This window comes from Salvelinus sp. IW2-2015, linkage group LG25, assembly GCF_002910315.2.
Source record: "Salvelinus sp. IW2-2015 linkage group LG25, ASM291031v2, whole genome shotgun sequence".
Classification (NCBI taxonomy): Eukaryota; Metazoa; Chordata; class Actinopteri; order Salmoniformes; family Salmonidae; genus Salvelinus; species Salvelinus sp. IW2-2015.
In genome coordinates, this window is record NC_036865.1 from 957,164 (window position 1) to 974,164 (window position 17,001).

The window sequence follows — 17,001 nt, forward strand, 5'->3', positions numbered from 1 at the left end:
TGCCCGGCAGACCACCCCCCGACCCCCCGTATCCCATAGACCTGAAAAGACTGGGACCCATCCTTCGAAAAGAGCACACAGTGCCATTTACAGAACAGAAGTAGATCAACTGCCAAATGCATTTCCATCGCCCTCACCTCGATTTGTATTACATATAGCCATCAACAAAATATATACATATTTCAAAAATCCTGTTTCTTATTTTCCATAATTAGCTATTAATATGTGTAGTAATGTAGGCAATTTTTGCAAAGGATTTTACCTCTCACCAGTCTCCTCTTTACCAAAATTACATTATTGCAAGCAATTATTATATTAGCAAACAATTATTGTGAATCACCCTATATTGTCCCTAACATATTTTACTCCTTCGCAACAGTTGTGAGATACGCACATACACCCACACACTCATACACACTCAACTCTTTCCCCCCACACAACCATAGGCTCACATTCTCAACAGTTGCACCATCCCAGAGCCCAACTCAAGAAAGGTCTTGATTTACAAATGCATATACAGTTGCAGCTGTATGAGAAGGACTGCAAGACTGTGCAACAAAAAAAATGGGCAGAAATTGAGAGATTTTATTAACCATTGTCACGTCCTAGATGATGGAGGTCAAATGTACACCTTTTCCCTGACCATCAATAGCTATTTTGAATCTGTGTATAATAAAGGTCTTTACGGGGATGCTTGACTGCTGTTGTTAGGACAGAARGCTCAGATCAACCCTTAAAGSGATGGGTGGGGCAAAAGCTTAAGGACGATGCTGAATGGGTGTAGACAACGAAGGACTCTCCAGTAGTAGGTACCAAAACATTCAAAGGCCATTTTCTCAATAGTGAGTTTACAAGTTGATCAACTTTCAAAGCAAAATGACTTTCCCATTGTTCCTCAACTGCAGTGTATGATTATACTATTATGTAGCTCTGAGTCTCTACTTTTATCTAATGTAAAAAAAAAAAAAACACAATTTCAAATTTTGCTACAAAAGACAGATTTGAGCTGGTCGGTCACAAATGTTGATTGATCATTTTCATTTTTCAGATAGGCCTAGTTTGGGTGTCTAAAGATAAGCAGCTGTAACATCGCAATGCCTTCAATATTGTGGGATGAAGATATAACATATTCTGGCGAATTTGTTACGATATTTGCGAGGAAGAGCAGGGCTACCCGGCTGGCAAGGAATTTTAGCAACCAGGAAATGGTGGAGCGATTTCTGCATAGTGCATCTTTAATTGTCATTTGACTGTTTGCAAGCCTTTCTAATTAGCTGATTGCAAGCCTGTGGCCTTCTGCCTCAAGCGCTTCAGTTTCAATGTTAAATAAAAGAAAAATGCTACAATTAATAATTTTTTCAACGTGAGACTCATTGGCCTTGGCTCATTTTCTGTGAAGAACATGTAAAATAACACATTTTCATTGAGTGCACACTGTGCAGCCCCCTACACATTTATATTACTTATGTGGTATTCATGTCCACTGGACCCAAGGGTAATAAATGTGTGGGGAAAACAAGTAAAAATGAAGAAAAAAAGGTTTGCTGTGTGCCTTCATTCTGTCMCCCTCCTCCCTGGGCCTTCTGTTTCAACATTGCACCAAGAATCTGTCTGTTTCCCTGRCTGTCTGCCTCGCACTCTTTACATTTTGTAGTGTGTGAAACTACACGTCTTGTGGAAACCTGCAAAATGTTATTACAATACATTATTTCGATACATTGTAAAAAAATATATATATATATTTTCCCACACTCTACCCCAGTCAGGTGCAAATTGGGAGAGGGACACAAATAAATTGCTTTTCATGTATGGCTCCTTACCAAAGCCAATCAGTATGGCAAAAATAATCTCTGCTCAGAGGGCCTTAGAAATAGTCTTTGCAGAGACAGAAGCTAGTGTGGATGGAGCTCTTCCACTTTGGATAATAAGACTTTTCCGAATATGAGGATCATGTCTCTGTCAATTCGGAATCTGACAGTGAGTTGGAAGAAGATTGACCCTCAGCTAGCCCCAGGACCAGCCTGTCAGGAACCAGCTAAATAGCAGTCTGCAGGAGTAGAAATAAAGTTTTTTTTATTTTTTTTATTTTTTATGTAATGGTCTTCTTGCCCAAGGAATGAGCCACCCTGCATGGCTGCCAAAGTGAGAAGGATGCAACCAGGACCAACTCGGATGGCGGTTACTCATGTGCAGGACATAAAGTCTTCTTTTGAACTGTTCATCCCAGACACTATCCAGAAAATCATTCTGGAATGCACTAATTTGGAGGGAAGGCTTGTTTTGGGAGAGAGATGGAAGGAGATGGACCAAAACTAATATACATGCATACTTTGGGGTTCTTATCCTTGCTGATGTTTTCAGATATAATTGGGAATCCACAGAATCCCTGTGGGATGCAGAAACTGGCAGACCACTTTTTTGGAAACAATGTCTCTGGAAAACTTCCACATTATTTCCAGGATTATCTGCTTCGATAACCGAGACACCAAACCTGTTTGGCGGCAGAAAGACAAGCTAGCTGCAATCAGGTCAGTGTGGGACAAGTGGGTGGACCACATTCCCCTGTTTTACAACCCTGGGCCCAACGTTTCTGTTGATGAGCAGCTTATGCCATTTAGGGGCTGCTGCCTCTTCAGYCAGTACATACCGTCTAAACCTACAAAGTATGGAATCAAGATCTGGGCTGCCTGTGATGCTGCTTCATCGTATGCTGGAACTTGCAAGTGTATATGGGGAAGCCAGATGGAGGAGCCCCAGAGAAGAACTAAGGGATGCGGGTTGTCCTGGACGTGACACAGGGACTCCGGGGCCACAACATAACGTGATAACTTTTTTGCTTTGCACAAGCTGGGACAGGAGCTCCTCAAGAGGAAYCTGACAATGGTAGGAACAGCCTTTGAATACACGGAACAGGCCAATCAATTCCTCTAAATTTGTGTTCACAGCCGACATGTCCCTAGTGTCCTACGTGCCAAAGAAAGGCAAAAATGTGGTACTCATGAGTACGCTACATAGGGATGGGAGAGTCTGTGGCCAGGAACATCAAAAACCAGAAATCATAATGGATTACAATGCCACAAAAGAAGGGGTGGACAATTTATACAAGCTGGTGACTGGCTACAGCTGCAAAAGAAGAACCCTACTGWACCCTAGGATTCAGGAGGAGGATGCTGGTMCCCCATCCACCCGACCCACAGAAGCAACAACTCCAATACCGCAAGTAAGTGTGAGTGATGTTGTTGCATGTGTGTGTTTCTGACTCTCCTACCTTGGCRTGCTGTAACTATATATGTTGGTGAGTGATGCTGCTGGCAGATGTTAGTAAAATMTCTGAACTAAGTGTTTTCATCATTCTAGATTGTAGCCGGTAGCAACAAGAAGCGCTGCAATGTGTGTGGACCAATGAAACACTCTTCCATAATTAAACATAATTATTTCATTAGATCTCTTTTTAGAGCCAGAAATGTCAATGACATCCATCTTCCGGACTCTTCCTTTCATACAAGAAGAACTCAATTTAATGATACTCATGTTTGTAATCATTAGACCCACATTCCTGTTTTCTCTCTATCCCAGAKAATTTGTTAGAAATCTCCCTTTAATCACAATGACATCCTCAACTAACCMGTGCCCCCGCACATTGACTCTGTACTGGCACCCCCCTGTATATATTGTTCTTTTTTACTGCTGCTCTTTAATTACTTGTTACTTTTATCTCTTATTCTTATCTGTATTTTTTTAAACTGCACTGTTGGTTAGGGGCTCGGCTCGTAAGTAAGCATTTCACTGTAAGGCGAAACCTGCTGTATTCGGCGCATGTGACTAATACAATTTSATTTGATTTGAAAGATGTGACTTTTCAATGAAACCTCAAACTTTTGCATCTCAAGCAGCGTGTTACAGAATCCCCCGTGGAACTAATTCCAGCATATGTGTTGTTATTTATGTCTGGCTGGCGCCGCATACAGTGGTTCTTCATCTAAAAGTTGCATCATACTGCAGCACAGCTTGTGGGGTGCTGCAGAATTCTATGGCACATTATTTAAGTGTCAGCCATTGTTGACATTAATGCTAGTTAATGCTAGTTTGACCACCAGAGGGAATATTTGAGAAGTTAAGTTATTGAATTGATATGGAGCTGTAGACCTAAGAGTCCTGTTTACTGTAGCTGTTTTAGCGTAACTTACTTATTGGCATACAGGTGTCATGACTCTCTCTCTCCTGGGTGAGGATCAAAGGGACCCATCAGCTAGGCCAATGGCTGACAGATAACCAAACTCTCTCTCTCTCCTGGGGAGTTGTCCTGGTATTATGTCTTAACAACCGGATCGTAAATACCTGGCAGAAACTCTCCCTTTGGTTCTGCAGTACTGAGAAAGAAATGTGATGTGTGTAGAGAGAGACTTTGCCAAAACGCCAACATCCAAAAGTGTACAATGAAACAATATTTCTAACATAAAGAATGTGGGAAATGGCTGGTGGGGAACCAAACAATAATCATGTAATATCATTTATGATTTTGTGATGTCATTAAGGATGGTATAACAAGATAACTGTAACTCTGAAGGTGTACACGTTCTAGTTATCAGGTTTGGATCTAAATGTTGTATAAAATAAATGATTAAGTATAAGAATACTTTTGTGAAGATAAAATGTGATTGTTGCCTTCTAAATGAGATAATTGTTTTTCTCATGAACTTTTGCGAAGTCAGTAACCATGCCCAACTTGATGAAACACCCCCTTTTTACCCAAGCATAAAAGGACTCGTAACGAAATGTAAATTTGATCAAAACATGRCGGGTTGCTGCAGGTGTGTAAAGTGGTCCTAGCTGTACACTGGATAATCAATCCCTACAGACCAGACAGCGTGGAGCAGTGGCTACACGGCTGGAAATGGTTAAAACTACAAGTCCAGAAAATGGTAAGACCCTATGAAACTCTCGACAAGTGAAGAAGTTGAAGACTATACCAAACATTCTCAGTCTGCAGCTGGGTAATGTAAAGTAGTCTAGAACAATTTACACAGTTGGGAATGAAAAACCGTTCTCTATCACCACTGTGTGATAACCCTCTGATGGATCCATTCTAACAAACACTCCAGATCAAAAGAAGCCTACAACTATGTAGGACATTGTGACCTCTGGTGGATCACCAGAGACTTACATCAAACCACCATATTAAACCATCGAGTTCAACAGAGAGACGACAGAGAAAGACATCTACACATAAATATGTATTGCATTTCTTTTCTGAATGAGCGGTTGTTAGGGTTCTAAATATCCATATTTACGGTGAACGTATTTTTCAACTGTATGTACAATAAGTCCACTCTATGTCTCTCCCACTCCTTATCTTTCCCCAACCCCTTTCCATTGTGTAACAAGCCGTCATATCGGGTTAGTCCACTAGGGACTGTGTTCCATTGCATTATGTCAGTAATCTATAATCTATACTGTGTGTGTGTTTATGTATTTCTGTGTGATATTTTAGGTTAGTTAACTTCTCTAGGATAGGGGGCAGCATTTTCACTTTTGGATAAATAGCATGCCCAATTTCAACTTCCTTCTACTCATCCCCAGAAGCTAAGATATGCATATTATTAGTAGATTTGGATYGAAAACTCTCTAAAGTTTCTAAAACTGTTTGAATCATGTCTGTGAGTATAACAGAACTTATGTAGCAAGCAAAACCCWGAGGACTAACCATTCAGAWTTTTTTTWAGTTTTCATTGGGATACTAGATTTCTAATMAACCTGTTTGCAGTTCCTACCGCTTCCACTGGATGTCACCAGTCTTTGGAAATTGGTTCAGGTTATTCCTWTGTGKAATGAAGAAGTACGGCCATCTGGAATCAGTGTAACGTTATGTGTACTGTTTGAGAGTTGCGCAAGACTAGAAAAGTAGCGTTAGTTTGTTGTCCTCCTGTATTGAAAACAGATAGACCCGTCTTCAATTTGATCGATTATTAACGTTTAAAAATACCTAAAGTTGTATTACAAACAGTAGCCTTTTGAAAGTTTTGGAAAAGTTTAGAGGTAATTTTTGAGATATTTGTAGTGACATTGCGCAAATTGGAAGCTGTTTTTTTCTGGATCAAACGCGCCAAATAAATTGACATTTTGGATATATATGGACGGAATTAATCGAACAAAAAGGACCATTTGTGATGTTTATGGGACATATTGGAGTGCCAACAAAAGAAGCTCGTCAAAGGTAAGGCCTATTTATATTTATTTCTGCTTTTTGTGTTGCGCCTGCAGGGTTGAAATATGCTACACTCTCTTTGTTACTGTTGTGCTATCATCAGATAATGTTATGCTTTCGCCGAAAAGCCTTTTTGAAATCTGACATGTTGGCTGGATTCACAACGAATTTGGTATCTTACATGTGTGATTTAATGAAAGTTTGATTTTATATCATTTTTTTGAATTTGGCGCTCTGCATTTACCCGGCTATTGGCCAAGTGGGACGCAAGCGTCCCGCCTATCCCAGAGAGTTTTAATAAATAAATAAATAAACCAATTTGTGTATTGCTGAATCATCACTTAGGCTAGGTTCGTGCAGATTTACGAGGTCAATGATGTTCAGAATGAGAGAATGATGAAGTACTAATACATTAATAAGTGACTTATCTATAGATATGAATATAGCTTATAAGTTTAATTCGGGAGATAGTAACTCGTCAAATAGGTTTTCCTGTGGTGCTCCAAGTTACTAATGAGTTAACTGTTACATGATTAATTTAATCATGTAATAATTAAACATAGTTAATTGATTTTATAAAATAACAGTCATCACATTAATTATAGTCACGTCACGACACAGGCCTACTTCAATATACAGTTAATCAATCAATCATTCATTCATCTATGCATGTCATCACACAGCATACAAGTAATCTTTAAATACATTCAATAATTTTTGTTATAAAATGAAATAACAAAGGGAGTCTTGAATATTTAAACAATGAATAAACCTCAACATGTCTGCTAAAGCGGTTGAATTCAGGAATGCATTTGACTGTTTTTAATATTACGAAAATATGGTGCTGTACAACGTGACCGGTCAGGAGTAAGCCTAGGCTACTAAGTGACTGCGAGTGAAGAGCAAAATAATCCTAACATTTCCACACCCTAACTGTAGGCTAACCAATACCCAAACAGAGATTCAGTGAAAATAAAAATATAATGTATCAAGACCAGTCCCCATGCTTGTCTCAGAGCAGCACAAAACGGTGCTGAAAAATTTGACCACACACGAGTACGCTATTGCTTCAAATCCTATTATAACAATTGGACAACTTTGGGAGTTTCAGTAAGCAACAATTTGTTGCCTTCATTAGCCTACTTTATTCCAATATGTCTGTTATCCCCATAGTAAGTCGTTATGGATCCATCCAGATGTGGTTAGAAAACAATGCATTTGGTGGGCTATGAAGAAATGGAGGAAGTGACATAACTCGCAAACACCCATGAATACGTTTAAAGTCCCTAAACTTGGCAAGAGTCTATTGTCCTGCTGATAACCCATCAAGGGTGGAAGGCTTCTTTTGTATTCTTAAAAGAACTCCAGTACAGAGAAGAGAAAGGACCCTTAAATAATTTAACAATGTATAAACTGCAACATGTCAGCTAAAGCGATTGAATTCACAAATGCATTTGACTGTTTTTAATATTGGCTGTCAAACAAAAACACAAAAGCTGGCTTGATGAAAACTATATTCCATTTTGTCTGTTCTCTTTGGTCGCAATGTCATTTTATTTTAGATAACACAGTTACCTTTTAAAAACGAGCTGTTTAAGGGTGGAGTTTTGTGCGGGTTGAGGAGTACTGGAAAGGTGTGACTCCAGGTTACAATAGGCCATAAGTATACAGCAGATTGCCAATTGTCCTCACCTTGATTATCCTGTAACATACCAGGATCCTGGCATGGCCAGGATCTCTATTCATTTAAGTGAACAGATTAGGGCTTTCAGGATGAAAGGAAAATCTACTGGAGACATTTGAAAAATACTATTATATTGGGGGATTATGTAGCTGAGATGTACAGTAGTTGAAATAAACATCTGCATTTTGAAAGAGTATTTTTATCATTATTTTATTAACAAAAGCATAAAGATGTTGATGAAAAAATACTGTACATTATATGCTTGATCCAAAATTTTATGTAATTTTAATNATTTTTATCATTATTTTATTAACAAAAGCATAAAGATGTTGATGAAAAAATACTGTACATTATATGCTTGATCCAAAATTTTATGTAATTTTAATGCAGGGTTAATAATAATAATAATCGTTGGATAACAGATCGGCTCTCGGAACTCATTAAGAGGCGGCATCTATCTTCAGTATGCTTTAAATGCTCCAGGACCACCGACAGTTTTTTTATGCCTGACGCAGGACTCTAGTGTCAGAGAAGAGAGACTCTCTCAGYCTGAAAACACCTCCATTAACACCTCCACCGATAGATCAGCAWTCGAACTCCCCCTTGGGATAGATTGGTGCAATGACAGAATGCCACCATCTACAACTAACGGTCGRAGCATAAGCTCAAAACTTTCAAAGGAAGAACCACTGTAGTCTAGCTCTCCCCTCACTTGAGAATATCGATCACCTCCAGCTCATGGCTTCAGCCAATCAAGCTGACCCCATGCACTTATCATGCATCCTGTGATTGGTCAGATGCTCCTAGCAGTCTAGTCAATCTAGTCCTTTGCATGCTCCCTCAAACYTATAAGTATTAGCCGGGCCTGAACCATGTTTTCTGGTCTGAGAACGTGAGTGGACATATAGGCATGAGATGTGTAAACAAAGTAAGTTGTTGTCGATGTTGTTGTCATTGCCGTATGTGCAGAGTAGCATTATTCTATGTAGTTCTCATTCCTGTTATTACTAAGTTACTACTACTAATATTGTCTGCAACTGTTTACTACTTCCTATTTCCTATAGATTTAAATACAGTCCTTGCTCTTGAATGTTGGTGTGCAATAGCCTACTATATGCTATATACAGTCCTTGCCATTATTCTTATTGTCCTGTTGCCATGCTAGTGATTAATCTGGTGTTGCTATGTAATACATGGTAATTATTAGGTCAATATTAGATACAATCCTTGTTGTTCTATTCCATATCCCAATATATCGTACTGCATATTTCCATTCAGGCCAATGTATTTATCTCCTGTATAGCATATTCATTCTACAGTATCTCTGTTTCTGTCCGTTACAGAACCATCCCCATGCATATGCCCATGTTCATCTCCAGTGTGTTTAAATAAAGTTCCCGTGTGTGTTAATTCTTTGGCTGCTCCCATCTAACTGGGAATGTGTGTCACAGGTCAGCAAATACGCAGAGTGACAGCGGCWTACTGCTGTCCCCTGATACAAATTTGAAGAAGGTTAACACCATAACGTCTGTGTAACTTCCTCACCTGCCTTCTATAAAAAGCAAGGAAAATGATATTAAAAAACTAAAAAGGAACTCTCTCCAAAAATACATTTTATTGTSATGACAAAATAACATATTTGTATTGACAAAGCAACAATACGCTAACTTTGCTTCTCCATCTATCGCTTTTGGTGCTTCACACAGACAGGGCTGTGCCTATCCTGTATCTAATCGATAGTCATCCTTCATCCCAGAAGTTTAAGAGCCCTACTCAGTCTGACCTCTCATAGACCCGCTATGATCTCCTGGGTGAGGTTATAATTGCCAGAGAGCGATAGTGATTTTGATACAGATTGCTTAACTGATACGATAAATTTGAATTTAAAGACTTAAATGGTCCAATTATCGCTATCTCAAGGGAAATTCGATGTGCTGTGAACATCAATGTGCTACACATCTTATGAATCAAGTGTTTGCATCCACTGCAGACTTTGAAGGAAAAACAGGATTATTGAATTTGGGCCGAAAMTAATGAACACTTTTTGAAGCAGAAATAATAACCTGGTGTCTGTGAAGGCCCAAGTCTCCTATGGAGTGACAGCCACTGAACACCAAACAGAATGCTCCCTTTAGTGCAAGAGATTCCAGAGCACAATAAAGAACCTTGTCAGTGGCAGCTCATTTTGAACTATTTTGATTAAAACCTTTAACGGTAGATGCCACACTGCACACTCCCAGTGTAAGGAAAAGTAATTTTGTGGCAAGCCAGGAAAATCGCTCTTGTGGACCTCTTTAGGAAATGATTAAGAGTTCCTGTAATCGGCAACAATGTCAGTGTTGTCTTTAGATTGTGTTTGTTCTTGTTTTCGTCACAGGCAATTTCGTTTCTCACTCCTTTGGCTGTGATATTCGTGGTGAAGATCATTCGGCGGACAGATAAGACAGAAATCAAGGAAGCGTGTCTAGGTATGTATGTTTTGAACCCTTAAATTGTCTCGTCATTTTCTCGGAACTGTTATCATTATTTACATCCTACTGCCTAAAGGGTTTCTTCCTGGGGTGAAGGAAGAGGACCAAAATGCAGCGTAGCCAGTGCTCAACATGTTTAATTATAAGAACAAGTGAACACTACCAACAACTTACAAAATAACAAACGTGCAAAACCGATACAGACCTATCTGGTGCAGAACACAAACACAGAGACAGGTAACAACCACCCACAACGAACACAGTGAAACAACCTACCTAAATATGACTCTTAATTAGAGGAACGCAAAACACCTGCCTCTAATTAAGAGCCATACCAGGCAACCCTAAACCAACATAGAAACACACAACATAGAAGCCCACCCAAAACTCACGCCCTGACCATCACACACATACAAAACAACAAAAACAGGTCAGGAACGTGACAGAACCCCCCTCAAGGTGCGAACGCCGGCGCGCACCAGCACAAAGTCCAGGGGAGGGTCTGGGGGGCATCTGACACCGGTGGTGGCTCAGGCTCCGGACGCTGTCCCACACCACCATAGTCACTCCCGCTTCTGTATCCCCCTCCCAATGACCACCCTCCAACTAAAACCACCTAAATGAAGGGCAGCCACGCGGATAAGGGGCAGCACCGGAGGATAAGGGGCAGCACGGGATAAGGGCAGCACCGGGATAAGGGCGGAGTCCTGGCTGAGGAACTCTGGCAGTCCTGGCTGAGGACTCTGGCAGGTCCTGGCTGAGGGACTCTGGCAGTCCTGGCTGAGGGACTCTGGCAGGTCCTGGCTGAGGACTCTGGCAGGTCCGGGACCTGGAGGGACTCTGGCAGGTCCGGGCTGAGGGACTCTGCAGGTCCGGGCTGAGGACTCTGGCAGGTCCGGCTGAGGGACTCTGCAGTCCGGCTGAGGACTCGGCAGGTCGGGCTGAGGGCTCTGGCAGTCCGGGCTGACGGAAGGCTCTGGCTGATCCGGGCTGACGGAAGGCTCTGGCTGATCCGGGCTGACGGAAGGCTGGCTGATCCGGCTACGAAGGCTCTGGCTGATCCGGTCTGGAAGGCTCTGCTGATCGGCTGGGAGGTCTGCTGACGTCTGGCGGAAGCTCTGGCTGATCCTCTGGCGGAAGGCTCTGGCTGATCCGGTCTGCGAGCTCTGGGTCTGCGTCTGCGGACGGCTCTAGCGGCTCCTGTCTGGCGGACGGCTCTGTAGGCTCATGGCAGACGGGCGGCTTTGCAGGCTCATGGCAGACGGGCGGCTTTGCAGGCTCATGGCAGACGAGCAGTCAGACGGCGTAGGGCAACGCGGCAGTTCAGACGCCGCTGGGCAGACGGACAGTCAGGCACCGCTGGGCAGACGGGCAGTTCAGGCGCCGCTGGGCAGATGGCAGTTCAGGCGCCGCTGGGCAGACGGGCAGTTCAGCGCCGCTGGGCAGACGGCAGACTCTGGCCGGCTGAGACGCACTGTAGCGGCTGTAGGCTGGTGCGAATGCGTACGGAACTGGGTACCGGCTAAGGACACGCACCTTCAGGCTAGTGCGGGAACAACAACAGGGCACACTGGACTCTCGTGGCGCACTCTAGGCCTGGTGCGTGGTACCGGAACTGGAGGTACCGGGCTGAGGGACGCACCTCAGGGCGAGTGCGGGAGAAGGAACAGTGCGTACAGGCTCTGGAGACCACAGGAGGCTTGGTGCGTGGTGCCGGAACTGGAGGCACTGGGCTGGAGACACGCACCATAGAGAGTGCGGTGAGGAGGAACAGGGCTCTGGAGATGCACTGGAAGCCTGGTGCGTGGTGTAGGCACTGGTGTACTGAGCTGGGGTGGAAGGTGGCGCCGGATATACCGGACCGTGAAGGAGGACACGTGCTCTTGAGCACCGAGCCTCCCCAACCTTACCAGGTTGAATGGTCCGCTAGCCCTGCCAGTGCGGCGAGGTGGAATAGCCCGCACTGGCTATGCAGGCGAACCGGGGACACACCTGTAAGGCTGGTGCCATGTACGCCGGCCCGAGGAGACGTACTGGAGCCAGATACGTTGGGCCGGCTTCATGGCATCCGGCTCGATGCCCAACCTAGCCCTCCCAGTGCGCGCAAGGTGAATAGCCCGCACTGGCTAAGCACGCTTTACCGCATAACACGGTGTCTGACCAGTACGACGCCCTCTCACTCCACGGCAAGCCCGGGGAGTTGGCTCAGGTACCAACCCGGCTTCGCCACACCCCTTTAGCCCCCCCAAGAAATTTTTGGGTGAGCCTCTCGGCTTCCAGCCTCTCTTACGTGCTGCCTCCTCAATCCACCGCTCCTGGGCTGTGGCTGCCTCCTTCTCCCGAGAACGGCGATTCTCTCCAACCCTTCCCCAGGGTCCTTTCCGTCCATGATCTCCCAAGACCATTCCTCCTGTGTCCAGTAGTCCTGTGTACTGGGCCGCTGCTGCTCCCCGTTGCTACGCTGCTTGGTCCGGGTTGGTGGGTGTTTCTGTAAAGGGTTTCTTCCTGCGGGTGAAGGAGAGGACCAAAATGCAGCGTAGCCACGTGCTCAACATGTTTAATTATAAGAACATGTAACACTACCAACAACTTACAAAATAACAAACGTGCAAAACCGATACAGACCATACTGGTGCAGAACACAAACACAGAGACAGGTAACAACCACCACAACAAGAACACAGTGAAACAACCTACCTAAATATGACTCTTAATTAGAGGAACGCAAAACACCTGCCTCTAATTAAGAGCCATACCAGGCAACCCTAAACCAACATAGAAACACACAACATAGAATGCCCACCCAAAACTCACGCCCTGACCATCACACACATACAAAACAACAGAAAACAGCGTCAGATAACGTACACCTGACAGACATGCTGTGAGTATGATTAAATAAGTGGTTGTAATGCAGGCCTTACCACATCTCACATCCTGTAGGAGGAATAGTAYTTGGTAAGGTAACATCTAATGGGGATCCGTATAAGCAACTTTAATAAGGTTAATTACATCCTCCTCCTTTCGTTCTTCATATTCACCATTATCCTGAATCTGTGTTTTATTATGCCAATTTTTGGTCACACTATAAACAAACTACAACTTATAGCATACATAAAGTCATCCGAAGCATGACATAAATGCTTCACACATCATCTATAAGCTTATGTCATACTATGTATAAATGGTGTATAAAGTGTGACATAACAGTGATGTTTTCTAATGCGGACTTGATGTGAAAGAAATACGGTAGGGTGCTTGAGTTGTGATGACTGGTCAATGTGTGTGAATGAAATCAGTGAGTTGATATGTCCATATTAAGTGCATATTATGTATTTTTGCACTACTGAGGCATAGAAATTGTTTGTGGGGGGGTGCTAAGCTAACATATGGAATTGTTTTACGATGGTAATCCTATGGATCATTTAGCTATTTGATTTGGAATTTTAGGAACCCTTTAGATATCACTGAAGTAAATTATGGGGCGGCAGGTAGCCTAGTGGTTAGAGCGTTGGACTAGTAACCAGTTGCAAGGTCAAATCCCCAAGCTGACAAGGGAAAAATCTGCCCCTGATCAAGGCAGTCTAAGCCACTGTTCATAGCCGTCATTGAAAATAAGAAATTTTTCATAACTGACTGCCTAGTTAAATATAGGTAACAACATTTTTTATTATTTGATAAAATATAGGTTTTGCTTTTACTATAAGCCCATGAGCATTGAATACACATGTCGCATAAATTGGCATAAAGGACCAGAACAAAAAATGAAAATAAGAAACAAGGTTTTTGAAGTTCTGTCCTAAATCAGTAAATATATAGGTTAAACAATGTATATGTTTTTAAAACCTATATTTAACCCCTTTTTGGTAGCACAACACTACCTTGCATACAGTACGTCCATTGTTGTGTTTTAAACCATACGGTACTTTCAGACAGTCCCATGACACTTGTGAGGGGTCGTAGAGCAAAACGGAGAAACGCATCAGTAACATTTACATTCAGTCACATTACTTAATAGTAACTAAATAGTATTAATGTCTCATACATAGTAAGTTACATGTAAACGTTTTAGAAACCTACTCATTCAAAGTGTTTTCTTTATTTGTCTATTTTCACATGGTAATAATAGTAAGACTATCAAAACTTATAAAATAACACCATGGAATCAAATAGTAACCAAAAAAGTGTTAAACAAATCAAAAAATATTTTATATTTGAAATTCTTCAAGTAACCTCCCTTTGCCTTGATGACAGCTTAGCACACTCTTGGTATTATCTCAACCAGCTTCACCTGGAATGCTTTTCCAACAGTCTTGAAGGAGTTCCCACATATGCTAAGCACTTGTTGGCTGCTTTTCCTTCATTCTGTGGTCCGACTCATCCAAAACCATCTCAATTTGGTTGAGGTCGGGGGATTGTGGAGGCCAGGTGTATGTAATAAGGGTTAAGCAGTATAGGTTATTACACAAGTGGAACAAAGATATGTTATTACAAACCAGCTTGTCTGAGATTATTCCACGTGTAATTACTCATGATTTATGTAATTACAAGATGTCTTGTTCCAAATGTAGCTAACATGTTCTGTAATTACACTTTTGCAGTCTCCTGTGTAGCACCATGTAACCTTGTTACATGTAACTACATTAATKACTCCCACCAAAATAAGCTAGGCAAGGACTCCGCCAGCTACTGTAACAATGCACACCCTATCATTAACTACAGCTAGAGTTATCTTATTTCCATATTATTTGGCTTAAAGGATGTATTGAATGAAACCTGGTCCTGACTGAGTCCGAACGCTCCTTGGCGACAACACCACCAGGCTCCAGAGCATCAAAGCTGTAAAACAGGAAATAACAAACAAACAAATTGAAGACATTACAACCTTGCATAACATCAATTCACCTCCCAAGTTTAGATAAGAAGAATAACCTCATACAATGCAATGAAAATGATATTCACCTGAAGTGCTGGTACTGCTTGATCTGTGGCAGCGGCCTGAAGTACGGAGTCAGGTGTTGTTGCCAGCCATAGCTTTCCACCTGTACCGTACCATCCTCCAGTCCAATCAGCTGTAGGATGTGGACCCGTCACAGTGCTGTCCTTCACAACACCAGCAATCTCAGACAAAGTGTTCCCTCTGGTCTATCTGGAGCACTGCTTGATGAGGCTGAAGCACCAGTCGGGGGCAAACATGGTGTGGCCTGTGATCAGGAAGTGAAGGTCCAAACTGTGGTGGAGCTTGTGCATGGTCCGCCAGGCACAATACCAGAGCACAAACTTGTTCTTGTTTTTGCCACTGCAGTTATCACAATTCAGGTCCACACGTTTCCCCTACTCRGTGATGGTGAAGAAATGGCGCATGTCGTTGGTGACTGCGCTGCTGCCTTTGCTGAAATACATCAATCAATCAAGTAGTTGACTTGTTGTGGTATTCCTTCACAGCAAACACCTAACAAGCCACACTTGCGAGGAGTTAAAAAGTAGATGGGACCTGGCTGCATAGGTTAAGAAGGATGGATAGTGCACCTGCAAACAACAAAAGAACATTAAGATAAATTACAATTCATTGTCTCACCCCTGTCAATCTGTCTTTCCATCTCTCAGTGAAAGGTATTTGCCTGCCTCCCATATACAGACGTGCTCAAATTTGTTGGTACCCCTCCACAAAAAACAAAGAATGCACAGTTCTCTCTAAAAGAACTTGAAACTGACAAAAGTAATTGGCATCCACCATTGGTACTTCCATATTTAATAGAAATCAGTCTTTGCTTTTGATTTTTTATTAAACATAATATTGTAAATAATAAAACAAATGAAAATGGCATGGACAAATATGATGGGACCCTTAAAACCTTTTGTCAATAGTGGGAGCTGTTAGCATTATTATTGTTTTTACATTTCCWAATTAAACTGCCTCGTACTCAATTCTTGCTCGTACAATATGCATATTATTATTACTATTGGATAGAAAACAATCTCTAGTTTCTAAAACCGTTTGAATTATGTCTGTGGGTGACCAGAACTCTTTCTACAGGAAACTCATGAAGGACATGCGAAGCTCTGAAAATAGTCTCTGATCTCGGATCAGTTTAACTCTGTGTGTGCCTATTGGCTTGAATGAACTGCACCCGCCTTCCCCTGGATTCAGTAACCAATGAGAAGTGGAATGGTGTCTTACGTGTTTGTCAGAGTTTTTTAAAGGAATGGAGTGAGATTCCCTTCTTTCGACGCTTGAGAGCAAGGGAGGATATGAATGCAGTTGCTCAAAAGCTGTCGTTCATGACTGCAAGATAATCCGTCGTGATTTAATTCGAATATAGGATGTTAGAAATCACATAACGAGTTATTTAAACCGTTTAATCAGTTTAATGCGATATTGCTATTATTTTCCAATTTCCTTAGTATTCGCGTTGAGGATTTGGCATGTTGCCGTTATCGTTAGCTGCTAGTTTTCGAAGTTGAGGAGGTTCGTTTTAAAACAAAAGCAACGATTATTTTGGACAAAGGACACATTGTCCAATTTATACTGATGGAAGCTCGTCAAGGTAAGATTATTTTATGATTTTATTCGTATTTATGTGGAAATGTAACGCAGTTGTCAGCCATTTTTTGCGGCACGTAGTCTGGTGTAACTACAA

At 42.1% G+C, this 17,001-nt stretch overlaps 1 protein-coding gene across 1 annotated transcript in view; it reads left to right on the top strand.

Annotated features, from left to right (window-relative positions):
• LOC112067851 (phospholipid phosphatase 4) overlaps window positions 1-17,001 on the top strand; it is a 201,981-nt gene that overhangs the window by 110,950 nt on the left and 74,030 nt on the right. Inside the window, exon 3 of the mRNA XM_070434829.1 lies at window positions 10,267-10,357. Coding sequence (XP_070290930.1) covers window positions 10,267-10,357 — 91 coding nt within the window. The remainder of the gene's footprint in view (window positions 1-10,266; window positions 10,358-17,001) is intronic.